The sequence below is a fragment of the Drosophila elegans genome, unplaced genomic scaffold (assembly GCF_018152505.1).
Source record: "Drosophila elegans isolate 14027-0461.03 unplaced genomic scaffold, ASM1815250v1 contig_520, whole genome shotgun sequence".
Taxonomy (NCBI): Eukaryota; Metazoa; Arthropoda; class Insecta; order Diptera; family Drosophilidae; genus Drosophila; species Drosophila elegans.
The window spans coordinates 1,858,111-1,879,937 of record NW_024545903.1 but is presented as its reverse complement, the minus strand read 5'-3'; the positions used below and the strand labels follow the sequence as shown (position 1 = coordinate 1,879,937).

The 21,827-nt window shown below is 43.6% G+C and overlaps 2 protein-coding genes across 7 annotated transcripts; one reads left to right on the top strand and one right to left on the bottom strand.

Moving 5' to 3' along the window:
• The first annotated feature begins 1,049 nt into the window (after positions 1-1,049).
• On the top strand, positions 1,050-4,583 carry LOC108149062. Of its 2 annotated transcripts, none has more exons than XM_017276408.2 (5): positions 1,050-1,069; positions 1,549-2,818; positions 2,881-3,097; positions 3,156-3,418; positions 3,477-4,583. In XM_017276408.2, exons 2-5 carry the CDS (start codon positions 1,551-1,553, stop codon positions 4,474-4,476), a joined length of 2,748 nt encoding a protein of 915 aa, XP_017131897.2. In that variant the 5' UTR covers positions 1,050-1,069; positions 1,549-1,550; the 3' UTR covers positions 4,477-4,583. The 2 variants fall into 2 exon arrangements, with proteins under 2 accessions (XP_017131897.2, XP_017131898.2); XM_017276409.2 differs by lacking the exon at positions 1,050-1,069 and adding an exon at positions 1,084-1,372.
• An 879-nt stretch (positions 4,584-5,462) lies between these two features.
• On the bottom strand, positions 5,463-20,482 carry LOC108149063 (protein windpipe). 5 transcript variants are annotated; one of them, XM_017276410.2, is made up of 3 exons: positions 20,253-20,482; positions 16,703-16,749; positions 5,463-8,244 (listed from the first exon to the last, which is right to left on the bottom strand). In XM_017276410.2, exon 3 carries the CDS (start codon positions 8,173-8,175, stop codon positions 6,106-6,108), a length of 2,070 nt encoding a protein of 689 aa, XP_017131899.2. In that variant the 5' UTR covers positions 8,176-8,244; positions 16,703-16,749; positions 20,253-20,482; the 3' UTR covers positions 5,463-6,105. The 5 variants fall into 5 exon arrangements, with proteins under 5 accessions (XP_017131899.2, XP_041565750.1, XP_017131900.2 ...); XM_041709816.1 differs by lacking the exon at positions 20,253-20,482 and adding an exon at positions 19,638-19,853; XM_017276411.2 differs by lacking the exon at positions 16,703-16,749.
• Between the last annotated feature and the right edge of the window lie 1,345 nt (positions 20,483-21,827).

Below are 21,827 nucleotides of genomic sequence, written 5' to 3'. Positions count from 1 at the left end.
CCGATCCGGCTCGTTCCGACTTATATACTACCTGCAATAGAAAGACAACATTTGGGAAAGTTTCATGCAGATAGCTTTAAAACTGAGAGACTAGTTTGCATATAAACGGACGGACAGACGGACAGACGGACGGACAGACGGACGGACAGACGGACATGGCTAGATCGACTCTACTAGTGATGCTGATCAAGAATATATATACTTTATAGGGTCGGAAACGTCTCCTTCACTGCGTTGCAAACTTCTGACTGAAATTATAATACCCTCTGCAAGGGTATAAAAATGATTTTAAAGTTGTAAATAAATAGCAAAAACGTAATGGTTGGGTTTGAAGCAGAAAAGACCAAACTTACTCGGAAATTTTTAATATTTTGTTTATTTTTTGTTGTAATATTTAATTTAAAGAAATAAATTCTTTTTGCATCAAGGATAGGTTTGGTAAATTTCGCAGGAGGTTCTCAAATTTATCATATTTAAAAATCTTCCAAACAGTTTCCTTTATGAAAGCATTGCAACAACTATTTAACTATTAATTCAAACATGGCTTATTATTCTAACTGATTCGAAATGTGAACTTTATTTTTATACATTAATAAATTTATACTTCATTAATAGATTTCAGTGTGCAAATTTCTTATATTTAATACATGATTTAATCCAGTCTCCACTTATGGGGGTTCAAAACCGATAATAATCTAAATACCCAACGGAAAAAATATTTTTTTTCAAGATTAGGGCTCAGCGCACGTAAATCTATTTAAATAGTGCGTGTGGTGTAAAATAATGTTATAAGTTTCCACATTTAACACTTGTTTTCGTTATAACGTTAGTCATACTCGTTTTGTCCTGAAGATGGCCACAATTTTTGGTTGTGGGGTTTTAAAATCCGCTTAAAATATTTTAGTATTAATTCGAATTCCGTAACCAACACAGTTTTTCCGGGAAAAACACTATTTGCGCACTTTGCCACACTTGCCATTGCCCCATGAAAACGGCTGTCTTATCAGCGGCTTATCTTATCAGTCGCTGAGGAAGCCGATGCCGATGCCGAATGCCCGATGCTCAGCAGGTGAGTAATTTTCCTCGGTCGGGCAGTATTAGAGCAGTCGTTGCGCGAAGACCCTCTTGAAAAACCCCATTAAGTAGTTTGGAATTCCAAAAAAAACTAACCGTAAGGTGTAAAATACTGAGGGCGTGGCTGCATCGGAGTGGCCGTTAGATTCTAAAATCGGTTATATAGTTTTGAGAGCGCTCAGTTCGAATCCGAGTTATTTAGCCCTTTCTTTTTCTGTTTGGGTGCTCTAGTTTTGTAAGTGATAAGATAAGAGGAGTGCAGTCCGAATCGGAAATACGAGCCGCAATAATTCAACAGGTGAATAAGTCCGTTCTGATTGTGACGTCACTAAGGCCTAAAAATCGTCGCAATTTCAAATTGCGTTTAAGACAAAAAGTTGAAAACAAAAAGTGCCCTGATAGGGATCTAATTAAAATGCATGCGCAGTAAAGCAGTGCTCGAAACTAAGTGAACTTCATTCATCTACATTGCAGACATGAGGATCGGCTGGGCAGTGGTGCTGCTGCTTTCGGGGATCATCTCCTCCAGCGTGGCCATCAATTGTCCTTGGCCCTGTCGCTGCACCTGGGTGGTGGACAGTTTGTATGCAGACTGCTCGAGTAGGAGTCTCTGGACCTATCCCGACTTCGAAGGCATTCCCGTGGAGCACTTGGATTTGTCCGGCAATAAGTTTGCGGAGTTTCCCACCCAATATGCGGACATAGACTCTCTGCTCTATCTGGATCTCTCCAACAACCACATCTCAGCCATTGGGAGCAAGACTCTGATTGGATTCACTTCCCTGAGAACTCTGCTGCTGGCCAATAACTCAATTGGTTCGTGGGAAGCACTCAGTCCCAATGAGGCCTTCAAATTTGCCCCGAACCTGAAGCGTTTGGGTCTCAATGGCAACAGATTGGGCGCTTTTGGCAACGGCGAGAGCTTTGATCTGCTGAGCAGTCAGTCCCTGACCGAACTGGACCTATCTTCCTGTGAGATTACCACGCTTGGAGGAGACCAGCTGGTGAATCAGCTGCCCAGCCTCGAACGCCTTAATCTGGCCAACAATAAGCTGGCCCAAATCGCAGCCTTGCCTTCGAGAACACTGCGGGCCCTCGACCTGAGTAACTGCAGCATTCAGGAGTTGCACGGCTTCTTCCTCGATGCCATGCGAAATCTGGAGGCCCTCAACTTGTCCCGCAATACGCAGCTGCAGTTCGGCAGCCTCTCGGAGGATCCCGTGCTGAGCTTCATGTTGCGACGCCTGGATGTGTCCTTCTGCAACCTGGATGCCATAGAACTGAGTGGCTTGCCCCAGCTGACGGAGCTGCGCCTGCGGGGCAATCTTCTGAGGTTGGTGGACGCCAGTACCTTTGCCAACAACACCATGCTGGAGGTGCTGGATCTCTCCGAGAACGTGCTACGCCTCATTGGCCAGGATGCCTTTGCCAGTCTGAAGCGTTTGAAAGTGCTGAGCCTGGCCTTCAATGAAATAGCTCGGCTAGACAGGAATGTGATACGCAACAACGATGTGCTGGTCGAGCTCAATCTCAGTCGAAATGTGCTGCAGAAGTTGACCAAGTTGGTGTCCAATTCGGTGCGCACCATAAACATGAGCTGGTGCGAGATCACCTCGATTGAAAGCACGGCACTGTCCAGTCTCTCGGCCATTCAGAAATTGGACTTATCCAACAATCTAATCAGTGATATACCCAGCTTTATGAGGTCGGAAACGTTGCAGCAACTGAATCTGGCCAACTGCAGGTGGACTTTAGCCCTATATATTTTTTTTTAAATAACTGTGAGCAAATGGTTTGAAATTTCAGGCTAACTACTGTACGCAACAACACCTTCAGGGAGTTCCCCGAGCTGGCGGATCTCCATCTGAACGGAAATCGACTGACGAGTCCCATTCCTCCGCGTTACTTTGGGGGCAACAAGTTCCTGGATCAGTTGTGGTTGGGCGATAATCCCTGGATTTGCGACTGCCACAGTCCGCTCTTCGTGGAGTTCTACGACTATTTGACATCCAAGCCAGCCAAGGTTTGCTAGTCCTATTTCTAATTTGATCAACTCCTTGATTTTCATTATTTTTCTCTAGATAAAAGACAGAAACCACTTGCGTTGTGCTGCTCCTGCCATTTTCTATGGCAAACTTTGGGAGTTCGCCTGCGCGGATGTGTGGATTGTCAATGCCAGGAGCAGTAGTAATGGCGAGAAGGCCTGGTCGATTATAATGATTACCCTCCTGGTGCTGGGTGTCCTTGTCTTGTCCTATGCCTGTCTGCAAAAGTTCCTCAGGAAGCGAAAGCTGCGGAACAGCGAACGGGAATTCGAGGAGAACGATGATGAACTGCGACGCATGTAAGGGATTCTCTGCTGTTTACTTGTACTTTCACTATTTAATTTCCCCCACCCCAAGACGTGACCTCAACGAACGTATCCTGCTGGAGGACGCCACTCCCAGTCTGCAGCATGCCCAGGAGATCAGTCTGCTGCCCTCCTACGAAGATGCCCTGCGAATGCCCAAGCTGGTGAGGCCAGTGAAGTCAATGATGGATCTCTCGGGACCCCAAAGAGCCCGCAACTCCCGCAAGCTGAGACGATCGCAAACGCAGGCCGACTGTGAGGGCTCCCAATCGGAGGCGGAGGCGGAGGATGGACTGCAGCTGGACTCCCGCCAGCGATTCCGCAGCGTGGAGATGCTCTCGAATCGGGACAAGGAGAGAACGGCCCAGTATGGACCGTATAGGCGAACCGGTTACATGGAGTACAATCAGTCGGGCAGCCGACGATTCAGCATCGAGGACTCCCGCTTCCCGGCGGCCCACTTGAAGACCCAGAATCTGCAGAGTGCCGAGCAGATAGGGAACTTCCAGAGCTACGAGAATAGTCCCTATACGAAGCGCAAGCCGAAAATTGCCGAGATACCGCCTTTCAAGAGAGTCAACATGATGGCCGACAGCGTGGAGTTCCTAACCGATCCGGAGTTCGAGGAGGTGGGCACCAAGGGTGGCAGTCCGTTTGCCAAAAGGAAGCCAAAGCCATCGCTGCCACCGCCCAGCCTAAAAGTGAGCGCCCAGGTGTACACGCTGCAGCAGAGTCCGGTGTTGGAACTGGATCCCGCCATCGAGGACTACTTCAGCGCGGCCAAGAAGCAGCCCTCGTCGTCCACCATTGCCAGCGACTTCCAGGAGCTGGATGGCCCTGAACTGAAGTCCCTGCCGGACGACAATCGATCGAGTGCCTCCCGATCGGACGCGGATCAGGATCTGGAGCGCGGCAAGCGCAAAAAGCGCAAGAATTCGGCCAGTCGGCGGGTGAGCGGCAGTTTTACGGCCGCCAATGCCGCCGAAAGTTCCTCCAGCGACTCCGAACAACACGCCCTGGTGCACAAGCCCATGCGAGAGACTCTATTTTAGTAGCACACAGCAGCACACATATTTGTTAGTCATAATCGACCTGTTAGCATATCCATAAGACTATTTAAACGCACCTCCAAATATACCGACATTTTTTGAAAATTCTATCGGATGGGAAAATTGTTAAATATGAGGTGATTATCCCCAGGGAGAGAAAATTAAAAAACGGTGTGTTATAAAGACATTATTATAACCAACAATTAGAATGACCTCGTTTAAGCAAAAACATCGATTAATGTCCTTATAATATTTATTTGTATTTGGCTTTACTACCAAATCAATTGATTTAAATTTTTGTTATAAAAATCTGTTAACACAGCCAAATATGAATAAATAAAGCGAACGATACTTTTATAATGCAGATATCTCCTTTTGCGTTAAAATATAGTAGTTCGGATTATATATTGCAATTTGGTTGTAAAGTGATGGAACCACCCTCATTTATTTTTTAATGAATAGAATTTTATTATACTTTATAAATTTAAAATTGAAATTTACAATTTGCGATTTATGAATTTGTTACAATTTGTGGACCGGAGATTTTTAATATATCGTACCGCTTAAACTACTTGAGTGAAATATTACGGAAATGAGTAAAAGCTCGGCTTGAAACTTAAACTCCAAAAAGTGGAGTTTGAACTAAATGATTTAAATCATCAACTTTTGAGTGCATAAACTCCAGTCGTTTTTTAGGTTGCTGTATGAAGCTTATTATGGTTTGAAACTTGGATACATGTGTAGCGCCATCTACATTACAAGTTAAAAGCAGCGTGCTTTTATTGTGCAGTGCCCCAAATGCAAATAAAGAAAAGTGATAATACATATAAAAAAAATGATTTATAGAAAAAAAACTAGGAAATATGAATTAAATTCCAAAAAACTAGGATAACATTTGTTTATAATATTTGTTTAATTGAATTAACTTATCTACACTATCCAACATAATACTCCAGTAATCCCCACAAAAAATTAAAACAGATCTTATGTATATTTCAAAATTCGCTCGCATTTAATGAATTAAGACAATTTTAATTTCACAAGAGAACGAGGCTTAAGTAGTTTACAGTATATAGGTAGGTTATAAAAGTACATATACAGTAAGTATGGTGTGTACATCACATGCAGATGCAGATTGAAAGATTCCTTTCATTTGTTTCGTACCCGGTTCATTATTATGTTTCGCTCGACGATTGTTTTCATTTCTCTTTAATGCATATAATTTTTAACTTTGGTATTAAACTAAGATTTACGCTTACGAGTAATTAATTTACTTATGGCTAAAAAACACTACTAGTCGGTCACACTCGAATAGTTTGCTGTTGTCGTCGCCTTGGCTTCTGTTTTATAATGAATGTTGCTGTTGCTGTTGCTGCTGTAGTTGCTGCTGCAGTAGATGTTGCTGTTGCTGTTGCAGAAGTGGCTGCTGTGTATTGCTGGTGATGAAACTGAGGAGTGATTACACCCCTATTTCCCCGATCCAAAATCCCATCGAATTTGTTCCAATCGCAAGCATAGATGGTCAAATGCAATGCAACTGAATGGGGGGGGCGGGGAGAGGGAGGATATAACGTTCTGGGGGCGAGTCGGAAAAGTCGGGCTGTGTCGAGAGTGGATGGCTGCTGGCCCACATCAGTGGCCATTGATGTTGATGGTCACCGCCTGGTGGGTGGGTGGCTCGATGGGCTTGACGGGCGTGGTGATGATGTCGCCGGCATTGGACTTGCTGCGCGTCACCAGCATGGGTGTCTTGGGCCTGGGCGTCTCCGTTAGCTTGATCTTGACGCGTCCCGTCTCCGGCGAGTAGACGGGCGAATACCGCCCGGACTTGGGCGATGAGGGCAGGTAGGCGCCATCCGGTTCGTTGTTGTTGTTCTGCTCGGCGGGCTGCTGCTGCTGCTGCTGTTGGGCGTACTTCGAGGCCCGCGGCGACTGGGGCGTGGGGTAGCGCGGACTAATGGGGTAGTACTCGTGGGCAGCGGGCTCGTTGCCTTCGGTGGCCTCCTTGGCATTGCCATTGGCCGACCCATTGCCATTGAGCAGCGGCTGCTGGCCAGCGCCGTCCTTGGCCTCGGCACTCTCACCGTACGCCTTCTTCACGATCTGAGCCTCGTCCAGTTTGGTCTTCTCGCCGATCAGCGGCGAGTGCTCCTGACCGTTGCCATGGCCGTTCTTGTGCAGCGGCTTGCCCAGCTGCTTCTTGTCCATGTCCAGCAGCTCCGTCTGCCGCTGGGCCTCCGCGTCGCGGGCGGCGGCATTGCTGTCGTACTTGCACCGCTTCATGGCCACAAAGATGACCAGTCCGACCACGATGAGGCCGATCACGGCCAGCAGATAGTAGATGGCATTGCTGTCGTCCGCGGCGTGGCCCACCTTGGCGGCGAGAAGGTCCTCGGACTCCGCACTGTCCTCCACTGGCCCATCGGTCACCACTTCGGACTTAACACCAGTGCCCAGATTGGTCAGCACCACGGGCACAATCACCTCCTCCTCCACCGGTTTCTTCTCCTCCTCGCTGCCCTTGTTGTCCTTGCTGCCCTCGAAGATGCCCATGTTCCTGAAGACGTCGGTGTCGGGACTCTCCACCGGCCTGCTGTCGTTCTCCTCCTCCCCCTGCTTGCCATCTATGTCGTCATCCGATGCTATCTTTACTTTGGAGACATCGGGGATGATGAGCAGGCCACCACCGCTGCCAGAGGCCTCGGCATCGTCGTCGTCGTCCTCCACCACCTTCTGCTCGATCTGGGGCGCAGAAGTGATGGCCTCAACTTGCGACTCAGCCGCCTCCGGTTCGTGGTCTCCTGCAAGCGGCTGAACCATCTCCATGTTGGCATTGCTGAGGTCGCCGGAACCCTCCACCTGGTCACCGGGCAGCGGCTCCTGGGGCGAACGAGCCTTCTTCGAAGTGGCCACAACCTTGCCGTCGATGGGCAGGAAGTCCTTGCCCAGCTCCTCCTCATCCTCGCGCTCTGCCGAAACGGCGGCCGGCTGGTCGCCCATCATCAGCTCGTTCTCCTCGACGTCGGAGTCGAACCACTTGTGCTGCTCCTTGCGGCAGATCTCGTCCTGCTTCAGCTGCAGCCAGGAGCGACCCTTAAACTCCGGCGGATGAGAGCAGACCACGGGGTGCTCCATGTAGACGATGCGCTCCACCAGCCAGTTGCGAACCTCGAGCGTTTGGCAGGAGCAGTTGATGGCGTTGTGGCTCAGCTCCAGCTGGCGCAGCTGGTGCATATGGGTCAGCTCCAGGGGCAACTGGGTGATGTTGTTGTGCTGCAGGTTGAGCACCTGCAGGTGCTGCGGCAGCTTGGGCAGCTTGTCCGACGTGAGGCGATTGTGCTTGAGGTTCAGCCGCTTAAGGCGCTGGCCCAGGTGACCCAGATCCTTCAGCTCGTTGTGCGACAGGTCGGCGGAGGTGAGCTCCGGCAGCTTGTCCAGCACGTGGCTCAGGCGGGTGAGGTTCAGGTGGGACAGGTCGATGGAGTGCACCGGGATCGCCGACTGGAAGGACTTATCGGCGAGCCTCAAGCCCTGGGTGCTGTTGCACTTCAGGTGGTACAGTGGCTTGTGCGTGTGCTGCGACAGACTGCAGACGCAGTCCGCCGGACAGTTGGTGGGCGGGTGAGCGGGAGAGGGCGTGGCCGCGGTGGCAATCACGCAGAGGAGCAGGGCCAGCCAGGCGGTCAAGTGGGAGCGCTCCATGGCTGTGTAAATGGTTTGTGGGTGGTGTGCTGGCAGTGAATCCTTCTTAATTCCTCTCTAGCGTCTTATCTGAAATGGTTTATAAGAAATGTTAATAAAACAATTGGAAAACTTATATTTCACTAACTACAACTTGAAGATTGATTCAATTGCATTTATACCTCTATTTTAGTTGTGGGTTTTTCATTTAAAAAAATAAAGAAAAACAAAAAATTGTATATGAAATTAATAGGTTTTAACTAAAATGCTATAATTTTAAGGTTTCACCTTCTATAATAAATAACCTATGTGTATTTATTTATCCATTTACAAATATTCCGTTGAGCTGAACCATTAAGAACTAAAAATCTTTCGAACTGTATTATTCTTTGAAGCGCGTTATGGAATTTATACAGAAGCTGCTTCAATCCTCATATATATAAAATATATATAAAAAGGTATAAAAACTGTTTAATGGAATCCAAGAAAAAATGGAAAGAAAAAATGGAAATATTTTCTAAGTCGTATTGTCCGAAATTGCTATTATTAAACTTGGTTCACCTTCTATACAATATACATTTTAAAGAATAAAAAAAAGAAAGGAAAATGAAAGTAAGTACAATTTAATCACTAACGCGGAATGAAAGTATTTTTATATTTATTTTTTATGAAGATAATTATAAAGGTTTTTATTTGAAATTCGTAATATATGCATAACATTTAATGGATTCCAAGAAAAAAGAATTATACTTAATTTAATATTTAATTACCACTTTAATTATTCAACAATTTTATAAAAATACGACAGATGAGCCCTGCAATTCAAATCTATACTAAATAGATTTACTTGCTTAAAATTACGTTTACTAGAATCCAGAAACAATATTTAAATATTTATACACAATCAAAATTCTTGGAAATCACATTTTTATGCACGAGTATTTAGAAGCTCCACTGACTTCACTCCAAACTTATTTGGGATTTCCCTTTAAACAATGATTAATGGAATCCAGATAAGTATTTTAACATTTATTGTGGGTTATGTACTTGAAAACCTGATATATTTCTGCACCAATTTAAAAGAAGTTCGACTGAAACTGGCTGGAATCGCAATGGTACTACCTTTGAACGGAAACTAACAGAGCTTTGGTAGCTATCTTATTGCTTGGCAACCTGTATTCGTCACTGGTTGCGTCATGCCCGGTTTCCAACTTCTACCATCTTCCTTTCAATAGCATTTCTTTCTCCCAGCCCTATCGACATTCGTTATCGGCGTTAGAGTCGCTTATCGCGCTGTTCAAGCCCGAGTATTTGACGCTATCTGTGCAAAGGGTAATTAATATTTAACTCATTTGTTTTCTGCTAAACGCCGTGACATCAGCAGCACCTCGCCCAACCACCTGACCCACCATTTGGTACCCAAAAGTCCACCGAAGAGTGAGTCAGTCTGCGGGAGAAGCGAATTGAATCGAATCGATTCGAGTCGGATTGAATCGAATCTGAAACAGACTAATCTGGAGGCCTTGGGCAGTTGCACTCGCTTAATCAGAGCAGATTGTCAGCGGCCCGCTTTTAATCCCCATCTTCTGTTTATTGCCCGCTTTCCACGAGCCACGCAAACTGATTGACGGCTGTCTCGTGGATGCAATTTAAGTGCAACTGGCGCTCGTTTAGATGGACCTTTCCCCCCCCCCCCAAAAAAAAATGCCCCTTGTAAACCCCCCCTCACTGATAAGCCCTGAGCCTCTGACCGCAAAAGCTGAAACTCTTGTGCACCGAACGAAATTTTTGATAGCATTTAAGCTGGTTTAAATTTTTCGGAAAACATTTTATAAAAAACAATTATGGGGGTGATACAGAGATCAGTAGGCTTATGAAATCACTTGTAAAGTTGTCTAAAAGTATGCAATATACATTAAAAAATTTATTTGTTATTCGGAAATCCCAAGGACTAATTACAAAAGGCGACTTTAACATTTTTCATTGCATACTTTTAGATGTCATTAAAAAATATTTCACAATACTACTGATATCTAGGGCAACCCTAACTCATGACCTAAGCCTTGACATTATATGAACTAACTTGTTGAGGGGTAAGTCTTCGAATTTATTTTAGCTTTTTAAGAGATCTTAAGGACAATATAGAAACTTTTGGATTTGAATTTTGAAAATCAGAAATTCTATTTGAAAACAGCAAAAGTCCAGAAGTATTTAAAAAAAGACATTTATAATCTTCATATTTTTTCACTATTTTACTCTTTGTTAAGCAAAAACCTTTTTTTTTTTTTTAATATATCACTAAGTTTTTTCCATATTAAAAACCCCATTGGGAATGCCATTTAAGTCAGTTCAGGTTTTTTTTTTTTACCCATCCGTTTTTTCCCGCCGTGTGTCACAATGGCGATGCCCAATTCTAATCAACAGATAGACGAGATCTGGCAAAGATGCCCAGTTGTCTGAGTGGCTATGAGTTGCAATCGCAGAGCCAGCTCAATTTGCAATTTGTAACGCGGATTTGAATTATTCAACAGTTGGACTATATTTACATGCAAGTAGCAAACTGAAATAAACTAAACATAAGGGTTGCCATTGCCCCTCTTCCTGCACGTGTCTCTCGGCGGGGGTTTCCCTTCCATTTTTTCCCTTTTTCCCCTTTTTCCCCTTTTTCCCCTTTTTCCAGTGGGTTCACTCGCCCTTCGATGTGATGAGGCTGAAAATTGGAAATGGTCACAGGCATGCAGCTGCTGCTGGGCAAATAATGGACGGATTCCCTTTCGCGGATCAGAAAAAATACCAACTGGAAATGAGGCGTCACACGAGCATGCAAAAATAAATCTGCGCGGAATCCCGCCCGAGATCGCGAGATCTCAAGGGGGAGCCCAAGGTCAGTGTCATTATGCGGCCGTTCGTCCGAAAACGTTGAACACGGGAGACATATGAAAAGTGGTTTCCAGCAATTGTGTCACTTCTTTTGGCTAAACGGGCACCACTCGCCGCCAGTGCCTTCTTTTGGCTTCGGCGTTGACAAATTGCCACGACTTGGATGCAGAAACGGAACTTTCACCAAGCGATTTGCGGTGGGGAGGGGAGGTGGTTAGGTGGATAGGTGGATAGACATTTATCAAAATCTGTCAATTGCTGAATTCGTAATTTGCAGCTGCCACCTGTTGCGCCAAATGCAATCAATGCGGTTAATTGCCTTTTGCTAAAATCTTCTGCACCATCAGCGATCTGCGGGCTGATATCATAACTCGATCACGGGGCATGGTTAATTACTCTTTCGGTCGCGTCTAATACCCCTTTTCCACTCACATGCACTTTGATGTTGCGGCGCCGACCGGAAGCCGAAATTAGAGAGGATACTATCTTGTGTATGAGGGCCCTAACACATCCACCAAATGCCACTTAATGGCGAAAACGAGACCAACTTAGAATAAACCGTTTGCAAATTGAGCAAAATCAGCGCCAGACAACGGCGAAAATCTTAAACGATGACAAATGTTCAACCTTGACAGAGACAGTAGCCGAAACGGAGAACAATCTTAGGTTTCTGTCTTCGATTCACTTGGAAACACCGCACCGACTTCGTCCCTCGCAACTCGTTCTTTCACACTCACACACCACAAAAATCATATAAAAAGCCACAAAAATTAAATCACGTCATGCTGCGATCGCTGGCAAAATAAATTGTTTCATATGTATATTTTTAGATTTGTGCAAATCTTTTTTATACATTTCAATTAGCCTGTGCTCGGCAAGAGCATTGTGCCCGCAGCAGCGATGAAAAAATAAAAAGTGTTTAGTTGGGCTTTTGTTTGACCATTTAAATAAATATATACATATAGCATATACATTTGCAAATGCAAATAGACTGGGCCACTCGTTTAAAATTCCATCATTTTGCTGGCACAAACACATACTTTTCTATCGAAATCGCCACATTTCTTTCGCATTTTCTCTCTCTTGAACAAAAAAAAAAAATGGGGAAAAAAACTGATGACGCCAGGCAATTAAAACATCAGGTGATTTGGGTATTTACCTGGCGCACAAGAAACCAAGCTGAAGCTGCCGCAAATGTTAATGTGTTGACCGCATTAAGACGGCAAAAAGCGGAGAAAAAAAGGGGGGAAAAGACCGCCAAAGTCATAGATGACGTCTAACTACGGCCTGTGAGTCAATCCATCGGTTTTGGCCAACACAGCTCAGCTCTCAGTCATTCACAAAATGCGCAAAGCCCATTCGCGTTGAGCGGCGGCCATGGGGACAGACAAATTAGCATATTCTAATTTCCGACTGACTCCGACTGATGGCTGATGGCTGACAGATCAACTGATATATACGCTTATGCAGTTCCATATATAATGACCCACATTGACGACGGAGTTCGCCGTCGACATTATCAATAAAGTGCCATTTAAGCATTTTGCAATTCAACTGTTCAATCAAGTGCAAATGAGCCTAAACTCGGGCGAAACCTGAAAAACTCTTTCCCATAATTAAGCGCGCTCCCGTTCTCTTTTGCTCCAGCCTTTGACTTTGCTTCGCTGGCCGCACAGTGTTTAATTGATTTCCACGAAACGGGAGAAAACCAATCACCGGGGAATGCATAACCAAAATATGAGTAGCGAGCCAAAAGTTGGCCAAAATACCGCAAAAAAGAGCGTGGAGTCGGGGAAAAAGTGCAGGGCGTAAGCTGAAATTATGTGAATTATGCAAAACGATGGCTGGCCAAAGCAGAAAGGTAAAGTCAATGCACCACATAATGACCAAATAAACAGACCATACCCTCCAGCGGACATTGCGTATACGACAAGTGGCAAGAATCTGAACTTTTACAGATAATCTCGGCGCTCGGCGCTCAACGCACAATTCTTTGAACTTGACCTACGAGTCAGCGGCTATCAACGATCGGCTGATTTTCGCTTTCAGGCAGGCTGCCAGAAAATGTTTGCTGGCGGAAAAACAGGGCGCACAGAATCTTGACATTCAAATAATCATTTACTCTTTAGTCTCCCTCTCAATTTAATTCACGAGTGTTTCGGTGAATTCTCAAAATAAACAGAGACTAGAAAAAATCAGCGAAAGAGAAAGGCAGCCTTAAAAATACATTTTCCTTTGTATTTCTTGTTATTTTCGTGCTTCCTCTGTGCAATCTATGCAAACATTTCACACCCACACCCACGCCCAGGCCACAAAACTCAAATCTTTGCCATTGACAAAGGCAGAAATGTGGCAAACATATACAATTGATGATGGACTTGGGTGTCAACGAGTGTTGACTCTGATTAGTGCCAAACGCCATTTCAAATGAGTGTTTCTGTCGTTGGCCAGAGGGGCCATGATGAAAATGCTGTGAGATCAAAATGGGAAAAGCCACAAGAAGCGCTGTTTTTCCTAGGAAATTCTCTTAATCACACCACAAGATTTGTGATCATTAAAAATGTTCTTATGCGACGCTATAACAAAATCATTATTAATTACTATTTAATTAAGTTTATATAAAGCACATAACTATTTTAATAGACTAACGTTTATTAATGTACATACATAATATATGTATAGATAAACATAAATATTTTATTTTGTATGTTGATGAAGCCATAACAAAGTCTTTACGGCGCCAAATCTTAAAACGAATTCTAACGATGTCTTTGCTTTAATGGGGCTGTTTTATTTTACTTTATTCATGTATATTTCAAAATGTTGTATATAATATTTGTTATTTTTAAGTTCTATTATATTGTTATCATTTTATTATTTTTATTACAATACCTATAAATCGCTGTTCAAAAGTTAAGTGATTAATCTGTAATTGTTAACTCGAATGATATGGGCGGAAAGTTCTCCACTTAGCGAAAAGGAAACGCTCTGATGACTGGGACTGACTTTCATTGAACTTTTCTGGCATTCAATTAGAAGTACGTTAATTTAGTCTGAGTTCCCAACTGGCCGCTGATCAATGCCTTATAATTGTCTGAAGTTTATCAATAACAAGTTCTACCCCGGCTTAGCTCAGAGATCAAATCAGCTCAGTGGGGAATCGCGCCACGTAGCCATAATTAGCTAATTCGAGCTACAATGTTACGTACGGACACAGATATGCGAATACATCTATTTCTATTTCAGTGTTTGTGCATACAAATAGTCGAGTTGAATAAATATCCACACTCTTGTTAATTGGGAAAAAACGAACGAAACCATGCAGATCGTTCTGCTGAGGGGAAACAACTAGTCATGAGTTTCGGTTTCGTTTTCCGTTTTCGGCATCGGATGATGCAATTGGCAAAAAGTCGGACTTGGCTAGATGTTTGACAAAAATTAACGCATTTGTGTGGGCTGCGTTTTTCGGAATCGGAATCGGAATCGGAATCGCCGATGAAATAGATTCGTGCGCCGACCTTCCCCCGAGTAAATTGCATTCCATTAACACATCGCCTGCTTCCGATTAAACTGGGACTAGTTCGTAATTCACTGCTCGAGGTGAGTTTTAAATTTATTCGCCGTTACACTGACAATAAATCTCCGAGTTGCGTCATAAACTATCAATTGAAAGATCTGCCGACTGGACTGATCGCCATGCCCGAAATCGGTCGTTGGATTAAACAATTTTATGTCTAGCCAAAAGGCATTTTTGCAGCATGCCAAATAAATGCCACGACGACGCCTGACTCTTGCGAGAAATTATTTGCCAATCTGCACCTGCGAAATGCATTCTGCCGGCTGCTAAATCCCCCTGCTATTCTCTGTCTTGTTTACACTGCCCATCTTGAGTTCAAGTTCAGCCAGTCCAATGTGACAGTGATATTTACTGCTGATCAACTCCAAAGGAATCCTAAGTCGCGAATAATTGACTCTCATAATAAACTACATTTAATTGTTAGTTGCTATTATTTGCCAATTTGTGAACGGAATTCCCAGAAAGACTGAATGCCAATTTGCTGAAAGGTGTCGGGCAGGAAAACTGACTCAATCCCATTGAGTTAGTGGGCTGATGTCATAACAATGATTATGAATTTTTGTGAAATTATAAAAGTCTAATGACGTCATGAAAGTCGAAAGCCGAAAGCCGAAAATGTGCCAAAAATTGTACGTCTAAAAGCGAAAATGGAAAGGCCAATTGGACAGCTTCGTCATCAATTGCCTTATGAGATATGGGAATTGGCCTTAACTTGAATGCCCCAGCTGTTTGGTGAGTTTTCCTAAAACCAGATATCACTCGCAGTATCGACTTTTGCCCGAGGGTTAATATCAAGAGCAAGTGTTGACCTTCCCGGGAGTTAATCATGTAGTGCAGTGTAATTATAGCCAGTAACCCATTCACATTCCCTCCCATTGGCTGCTGTTGTTGCACAGAAGGCGACTGTCGGGCGAAAGAGCCCATCAGTTTATACCATCACATTGTGCACACAAAACAATACTTTTTGCTAACAAATCAAAACATTGAATCAATGAAAATAAACTAAAAGATATAATAAATTCATATTTGGGTGGCCTGTTCAAATAATATTATTCCAAATCACATATTTTATTTAAATTACAAAATCTTTTAAAATGGTTACGTTACTTATGTTCTACATATCAAGTACAACCACCAAATTATTGTTTATTAAAAGGAATAATAAAAATTATTTTAAAAATATATATAAAAATAAACAGTGTAATGTAAATTATTAAATTAAATAAATTTTTTCTTAAATGAATTACCATAATTTAGACGTTAAACAGCAAGATTAAAAAAGGCGTTCAAATGCTGAAATAATTTTGTATGTTTTAGTTATAAATTAAAAGTCATTTGTGCCAAAAGTAAGATTTTTAGACAAAATATAAATAGTTTATTTATTGACCGGAAATATCTATATGACTCAGCTGTTATTTAAGATAACATTGGCAACGTATCTTAAATTTATTCAAAAACTGGCACTACTACAATTCAAAACAGGATGTGTATCCTTGATTCGTTTAAACTTGACCTCAAATTATACGTGCAAGACCTTTTATTTGATTTTTTCACGGTGCACAACATGGACACTCCTCCGGACAAATTAGCCTGCGGTTAGCTGTTGTGGATGCATTCGAAGATCGCATGATCGCACAGCCGTTTTTCATGGCTTCGTTTGGCAGTTGACACGTTAAGAGCACGCACGTTTGCCGGCCATTTAAGTGGCCCCAGCATCGCATCTTGGCCATTGCCACTGGCCACAAGATGGAGGAGCCGATAAAGCGGAGAGCGGCATTTGACAGTTATGACCACTTGTTTTATTTTTAGAGCCAAAAACGGCTAGGCCAGTTGGCAGAAGTTGGCCGAAGCAATAGCGAAAAGTAAAGTAAAGCAAAGCACAGCAAAGCAAAGCAAAGCCGGCCGGCACCCACGAAACTGGCTAAAAACAACAAACGCGGCCAAAAGCAACTGAACTGGTTTTGTTTTCTGCCCGATGATGACTCGCAATCCCAGTTAGAGCCCCAAAAACAGAGCCCCTGCCCGCGCCTTGATCTTGACTTTCTGCGTTTGGGGAATGCCAATTTGATGTTGGCACAACTCAATTCGTACCTTCTATAAGACATGCATTCGTCGATCCTGGGATCCTCTGGCCAGAGCTGCAAGAAACGGATAAAATGGCATTTTAATATCGGCGATTCGAGAGTGCACATTCGAGTGACTTGCATTGGGAGTTTTCTATTTATGTGCGCAATTATTTCTTGGCTTTGATTTTAATTGTGTGCAATTAAAGTCTTAATTGCCCGCCCGTCTAAGTTAATTTTTAACGAACTTTGCTTCGCCAATAGACTGTCATTCACTCAGCAGTCGATGCGACTGCAGCAGCAGCTGCCTTTGGCTATTAAGCTAATCCCAATCCCAATCGCCAGTGAAGTGTGAAAGTTTCCCCCAAAAAAAATAAAATCTCTCCATTAAAGATGGACATTTGAATGCAATTGGCAGAGGGTCAGCCGAGTTCAGCCTCCAAGGTGAAGAACTGTACGGTTTCTTTTCAGTTGGGCAATTAATGCCATGCTGACTGAATCACTGGGCGTTGCTCATCCATTGTTAGACGCAGAGAGCCAACAACCTGTTGCCCGATTGCTATTCATGGGACGTGACCGAAAATACTGTCACGTAATCCGTGGACTCCCACAGAAGTGTGGCGGGGTTTTGTTTGTGAATGGATTGGAATGGCATGGCATGGTGGTTCGCTCTGGACGCATGTGACACAGCATCTAATCGACGAGGCCGCCGAGCAGCTCATCACAATATGCAAATTAGCCACTGCCATTTGATGAACTGATCATCTTCTGATCTTTGGAATCTTTTGCCACCTGCCACAGATCAGTGAAACAGATGTCCAGATCTCTTAGCTGCTGAACTTGAATTGTTCGCAGAATCCGACTAATTCCCCTTCGATGTTTACTTTTCGAATATTTCAAACGGATAAACAATCTGCTGGCCCATTCTGCGTCACGAAGCCCATTCCGCAGAGGAACTCTCCATATGCCCTGGCCGGAATTCCTTTCGTTTCGGCCAGCTTTTCACACTATCTTAGCGATGGCGTTTTTTTATCTTATCACGCAACATTTGCTAATTATAGATAGGGCTGAGCCCAAAAAACCAAAAAAAGCACACAGAACAGAGTCATGTGCACTTGAGCCCTGGAATTTCTGGCGTTTGACAAAGTTCGTTTTTATAACTTCTAGAATGCACTTCAATGACGAGTCATTTCCATTACCATTTCCATATCCCCCCACTTGGAGGAGTTGCCCAATGATATTGTTTTGATTGCGCCTCGATAACAGCCTGTTTTGCCTTATCTAAACACATTTGTTGCTCATCCCCCTTGAAACAACAACGCCTCTGTATCTAATGGGGACAAGGTTGACACATCCACCAAAAATGGGACCATGAACACACTCCATTTCTATGGTGGGTGTGAGAGTGCGACTGCATTCGATCTCCAGTTGCCTTGGATCGCGACGAAACATAACACCTCGAAAATGGAGAGCCCAGACGCAAGGCGCCAATATCCAATAATGTAAAAGCAAAACGAGCTAATAAATCTCTTAAGAACTGAATGTTGCGCTTTAAGAAATATTTTTTAAAAGTCAGAAGCGAATGTTTCACTTTTAGATGTGTGTTCAATGCATAACATAACAGGAAGTTCTCCAAATTTTCTCTGACTGTGTACATTTCCGATAAGTTGCCGACCCGCAGGGTACAGATAAGTGTGTCTGCGCCACTAACAGATAGATATATATATTAGCACCCACCACCAACTTGGGCTTTTTGCCTGCCTGACTGCATGGGCCATAAAGCCGATTTCTGGAAATTGCCTGAAAAACAGTTTCCAGTTCGCACTCGCACACCGCTGTGAATTATGCGCTGGAAATTAGCACCTTCGGTTCGGAGATGTATCCAAAGTCGGAGGAGTATTACGCAAGAGCTGGAGTTAATGGCTCCACTCCGAGATGGGCGTTCCACCTTCGCAGTTTTCGCAAGCCGGGATCATGTCTCTATCTCTATCTCCCAGTTGATTGATAATCTCATTAGGTGATGATGACGTTGCATGACTCTTTGCCTTTGGACCTGACAAACAACAGCACTTTGTGTTATTAATATTTCCTTTTATACATTTCATGTGGCAAAGTGATTCACCCGGCGTTTGAGGTGGGTGCCAGCCCATGGGCAACCGCAGAGACAACGCGAATAGTGGAAAATCAGAAGGAATATATAGCCCGGATCGCTAACCTATCCGTAACTGAATGAATCAACTGGCTGCCGTGTGCGGTTTCCAATGTTTTACGTAAACGATTCCGAATTGCAGGGCGCCCAAAGCTCGCCGGTTCGAGCAGTGCTCGGGTGGGTTTACGTTTGCCCATATACCTATACCTATAAGTTTGCATACATCATACAAAAACATCACATATGGGCAGACAGATCGGATCGAGGGGCTTTTGGGGTGGCTGGTACTGGAACTGGGACTGGAAGCCAAGTTGCGTAGGTAGCAGAGTGTCTGGCGGAGATTTCACATGAATGCGTGCTACTTCTGTCGCTCTCATAATAAGTTGGCAATCGCAATCGCATTCGCTTTAAGTGCCCATACCCGTGGGGGTTAAAAGAGTAACCGTTTTATTATAGTTTACTCATCCCTCGTTCGCATGTTTCATACTTTTATTTTTGGCAATTATATAACTTGGTTGTGTTGGGAAATAAGGTCAAGTTTGCCACAGCAAACCGACCGCAAATGCAAGTCAGATATTAAAAAGTGGTACAGTAAAGCGGTTCGACAAGTCACTTGTTTCAGCTGCGAAAACCCCGAAAACTGGCCTTTAACACTGGGGAATCGTCCGGATGGAAAACCAAAAACGAGATTAATCCCTTGCGGATTAAGATCTTAAATTACACACTATTTTCGGCTCGTTTGCCTTATCACTTGCCGCAAACAGCGAGGCTTTTGTTGTGCCTTATCAAGGCCCAAGTGCGAAGCCAAACTCACAGCTCTTAAATTCTTTGCTTTTCACGGCTTTTGCGGTCTTTATTTCTATGCTGAGGGCACTTTTGTTTAATCAGATATGAGTATTTATTCGCAGTATATGCGTACGAGTACGTATTATTGTCTGTTAGCACTGTATTAGTCTTTTGTTCTTGGCACTAAACAGCGAGGAGTCCTTCAACACACGATGCGATCATCGTGTCTTTCGGTTTGAACTGGCGGCCACAGACTGGCGGAGATCGCATCTCGCCGAGATTTCTCAGACTGGCTATCACAGAATGTGTCGCAGCCGCCAAAATAAACCAGAACGGAAAAAAAAACGAGGAAAGATACAAAAATTCGAATCTCGAAAAGGGGGGAGAGAGCACCCAAAAAAACGCCGAGAGGGTTGACAATGAAGGCAAAAACAACAGCAACAAAGCAGCAGCACGTCACAAGCAATTTAGACTCGTAATTTGCAGCGCCCAATGCAAGTATCTTGATATGTGGCGGTTTAGTTTCGATTTTCGCTTTTCGTATTTCGCTTTTTTTAACCGAAAGATTTGTATGTTTTTCTACACTGCACTTGCTAGTTTTGCGATCGTGTGTGGCAGCGGAAACTATATAATTTTTAATTACCTAGGCGGTGGGGGGGTTGAGGGTTCAGAGAGCTGCTTTTTCGGATCGCTTTTAGATTCGCGCACGCACCCGACGACACGTCTCGACTTTGGAGTTGGCCGAACTAAACAAAGCTCGATACCTGCGAAACTCGGGGAGCGTAGACCGTAGACCGAAAACCGAAGATCGGACACCGGGGATCGGAGATCGGAGATCGAGATCGCACGTCCGTTCGCGGGGAGAGCTTAGCACCGAATGAGCCGCTATTGGAACCCTCGATTCCGAAGAGCTGCGAAACTTTAGCGGAGCGAGAGACACAGACACAGATACAACACAGAAAGAACTCTTTAGTCGACTGTTAGATACCCGTTACTGAGCTAACAAATTTTAAACTTTAAACTTTATTTACTCCCAAAAATCAATCCCAGTTTAGGTGGCGCCATCTGTCGAGCTGCAAAGCCAGAATTAGCTTGACTTTAAAAATTTGTTGTTGTCTACAGATGATTGGTAAAATAGACTCCAGACAGAATTAATTAATAATTAATTAAGTATTGTATTAATACTATAATATATAACTTCTTTACTTTTCATTTCATTTCTATACCAAAGAGTCTAAAACTGTAGTCTAAGGCCTTTTTTATAAATATAATAAATATACTTTATAGGGTCGGAAACGTTACATACTTTTCAACGAATATAATATACCCTTCTAATTTACGAGTAAGGGGTATTTACACAGATACAGATACAGGCGGCAAAGAGCAAAGCACATGGCGAAAGCTACCGGGGATTTAAAAAACAAGGAGAGAGAGAGAGAGAGAAAGAGAGTGCCACACACACTATTTAATACTGGAGAACACGTGGATGTAACCAGCGGCACACGCGCCATAGAACACACACAACTTTGTTTGGGTTATGAAATTGACCGAAAAAAGCTTCTCGATTTGCAAAAACTATAGAGAGATGCATAGATAGAGAGAGATGGGAAGAGAGAGTTTGAAAGCTTATCACCGAACTGTAGCGTTATCAACTGTTGAGTTTACCTCGCGATTTAGTCTAAAAATAAATCCCCCACTTTATTTCGCTTGCTTTACACGGTTTTGCATTTTTCACTTCCTGCTGTAAGCATACGCAAAATGCACAAGTCTGGAAAATGAAACTCTATCGTAATTATCGAAAACTTTGGCATATCTTATCACTACCATATTCTGTTCCGCCATAATATACATACATACATCTCTCACCTTTTCTTCAGTCTGCTGTCTCTTTTTGCCAAAAGCTAATTGTGACTTCAACTCGAACTCCGAATGAAACTCCAAGTTAATGCGTGGGTGGTTTTTGTTTACGTTTTATTGGGTTTGTGGGTCAAAGTTAATGTTCATTCGTGAATGAATCGAGTGAACTTCAATCAGCCCACGATCGCAATTACGAATTTCTACGATCGTGCGTATGTATGCTATGAACAATTGTACATGTGTTAGTACATACACCAAACTGAGTGGCGAAACTTGTGTTAATATCAATGTTAAATATTTGAGTTCGATTTTATCTTATCGCCCCATAGGCTCTCACATTCGCCGTGTTTGTTCTCGATGG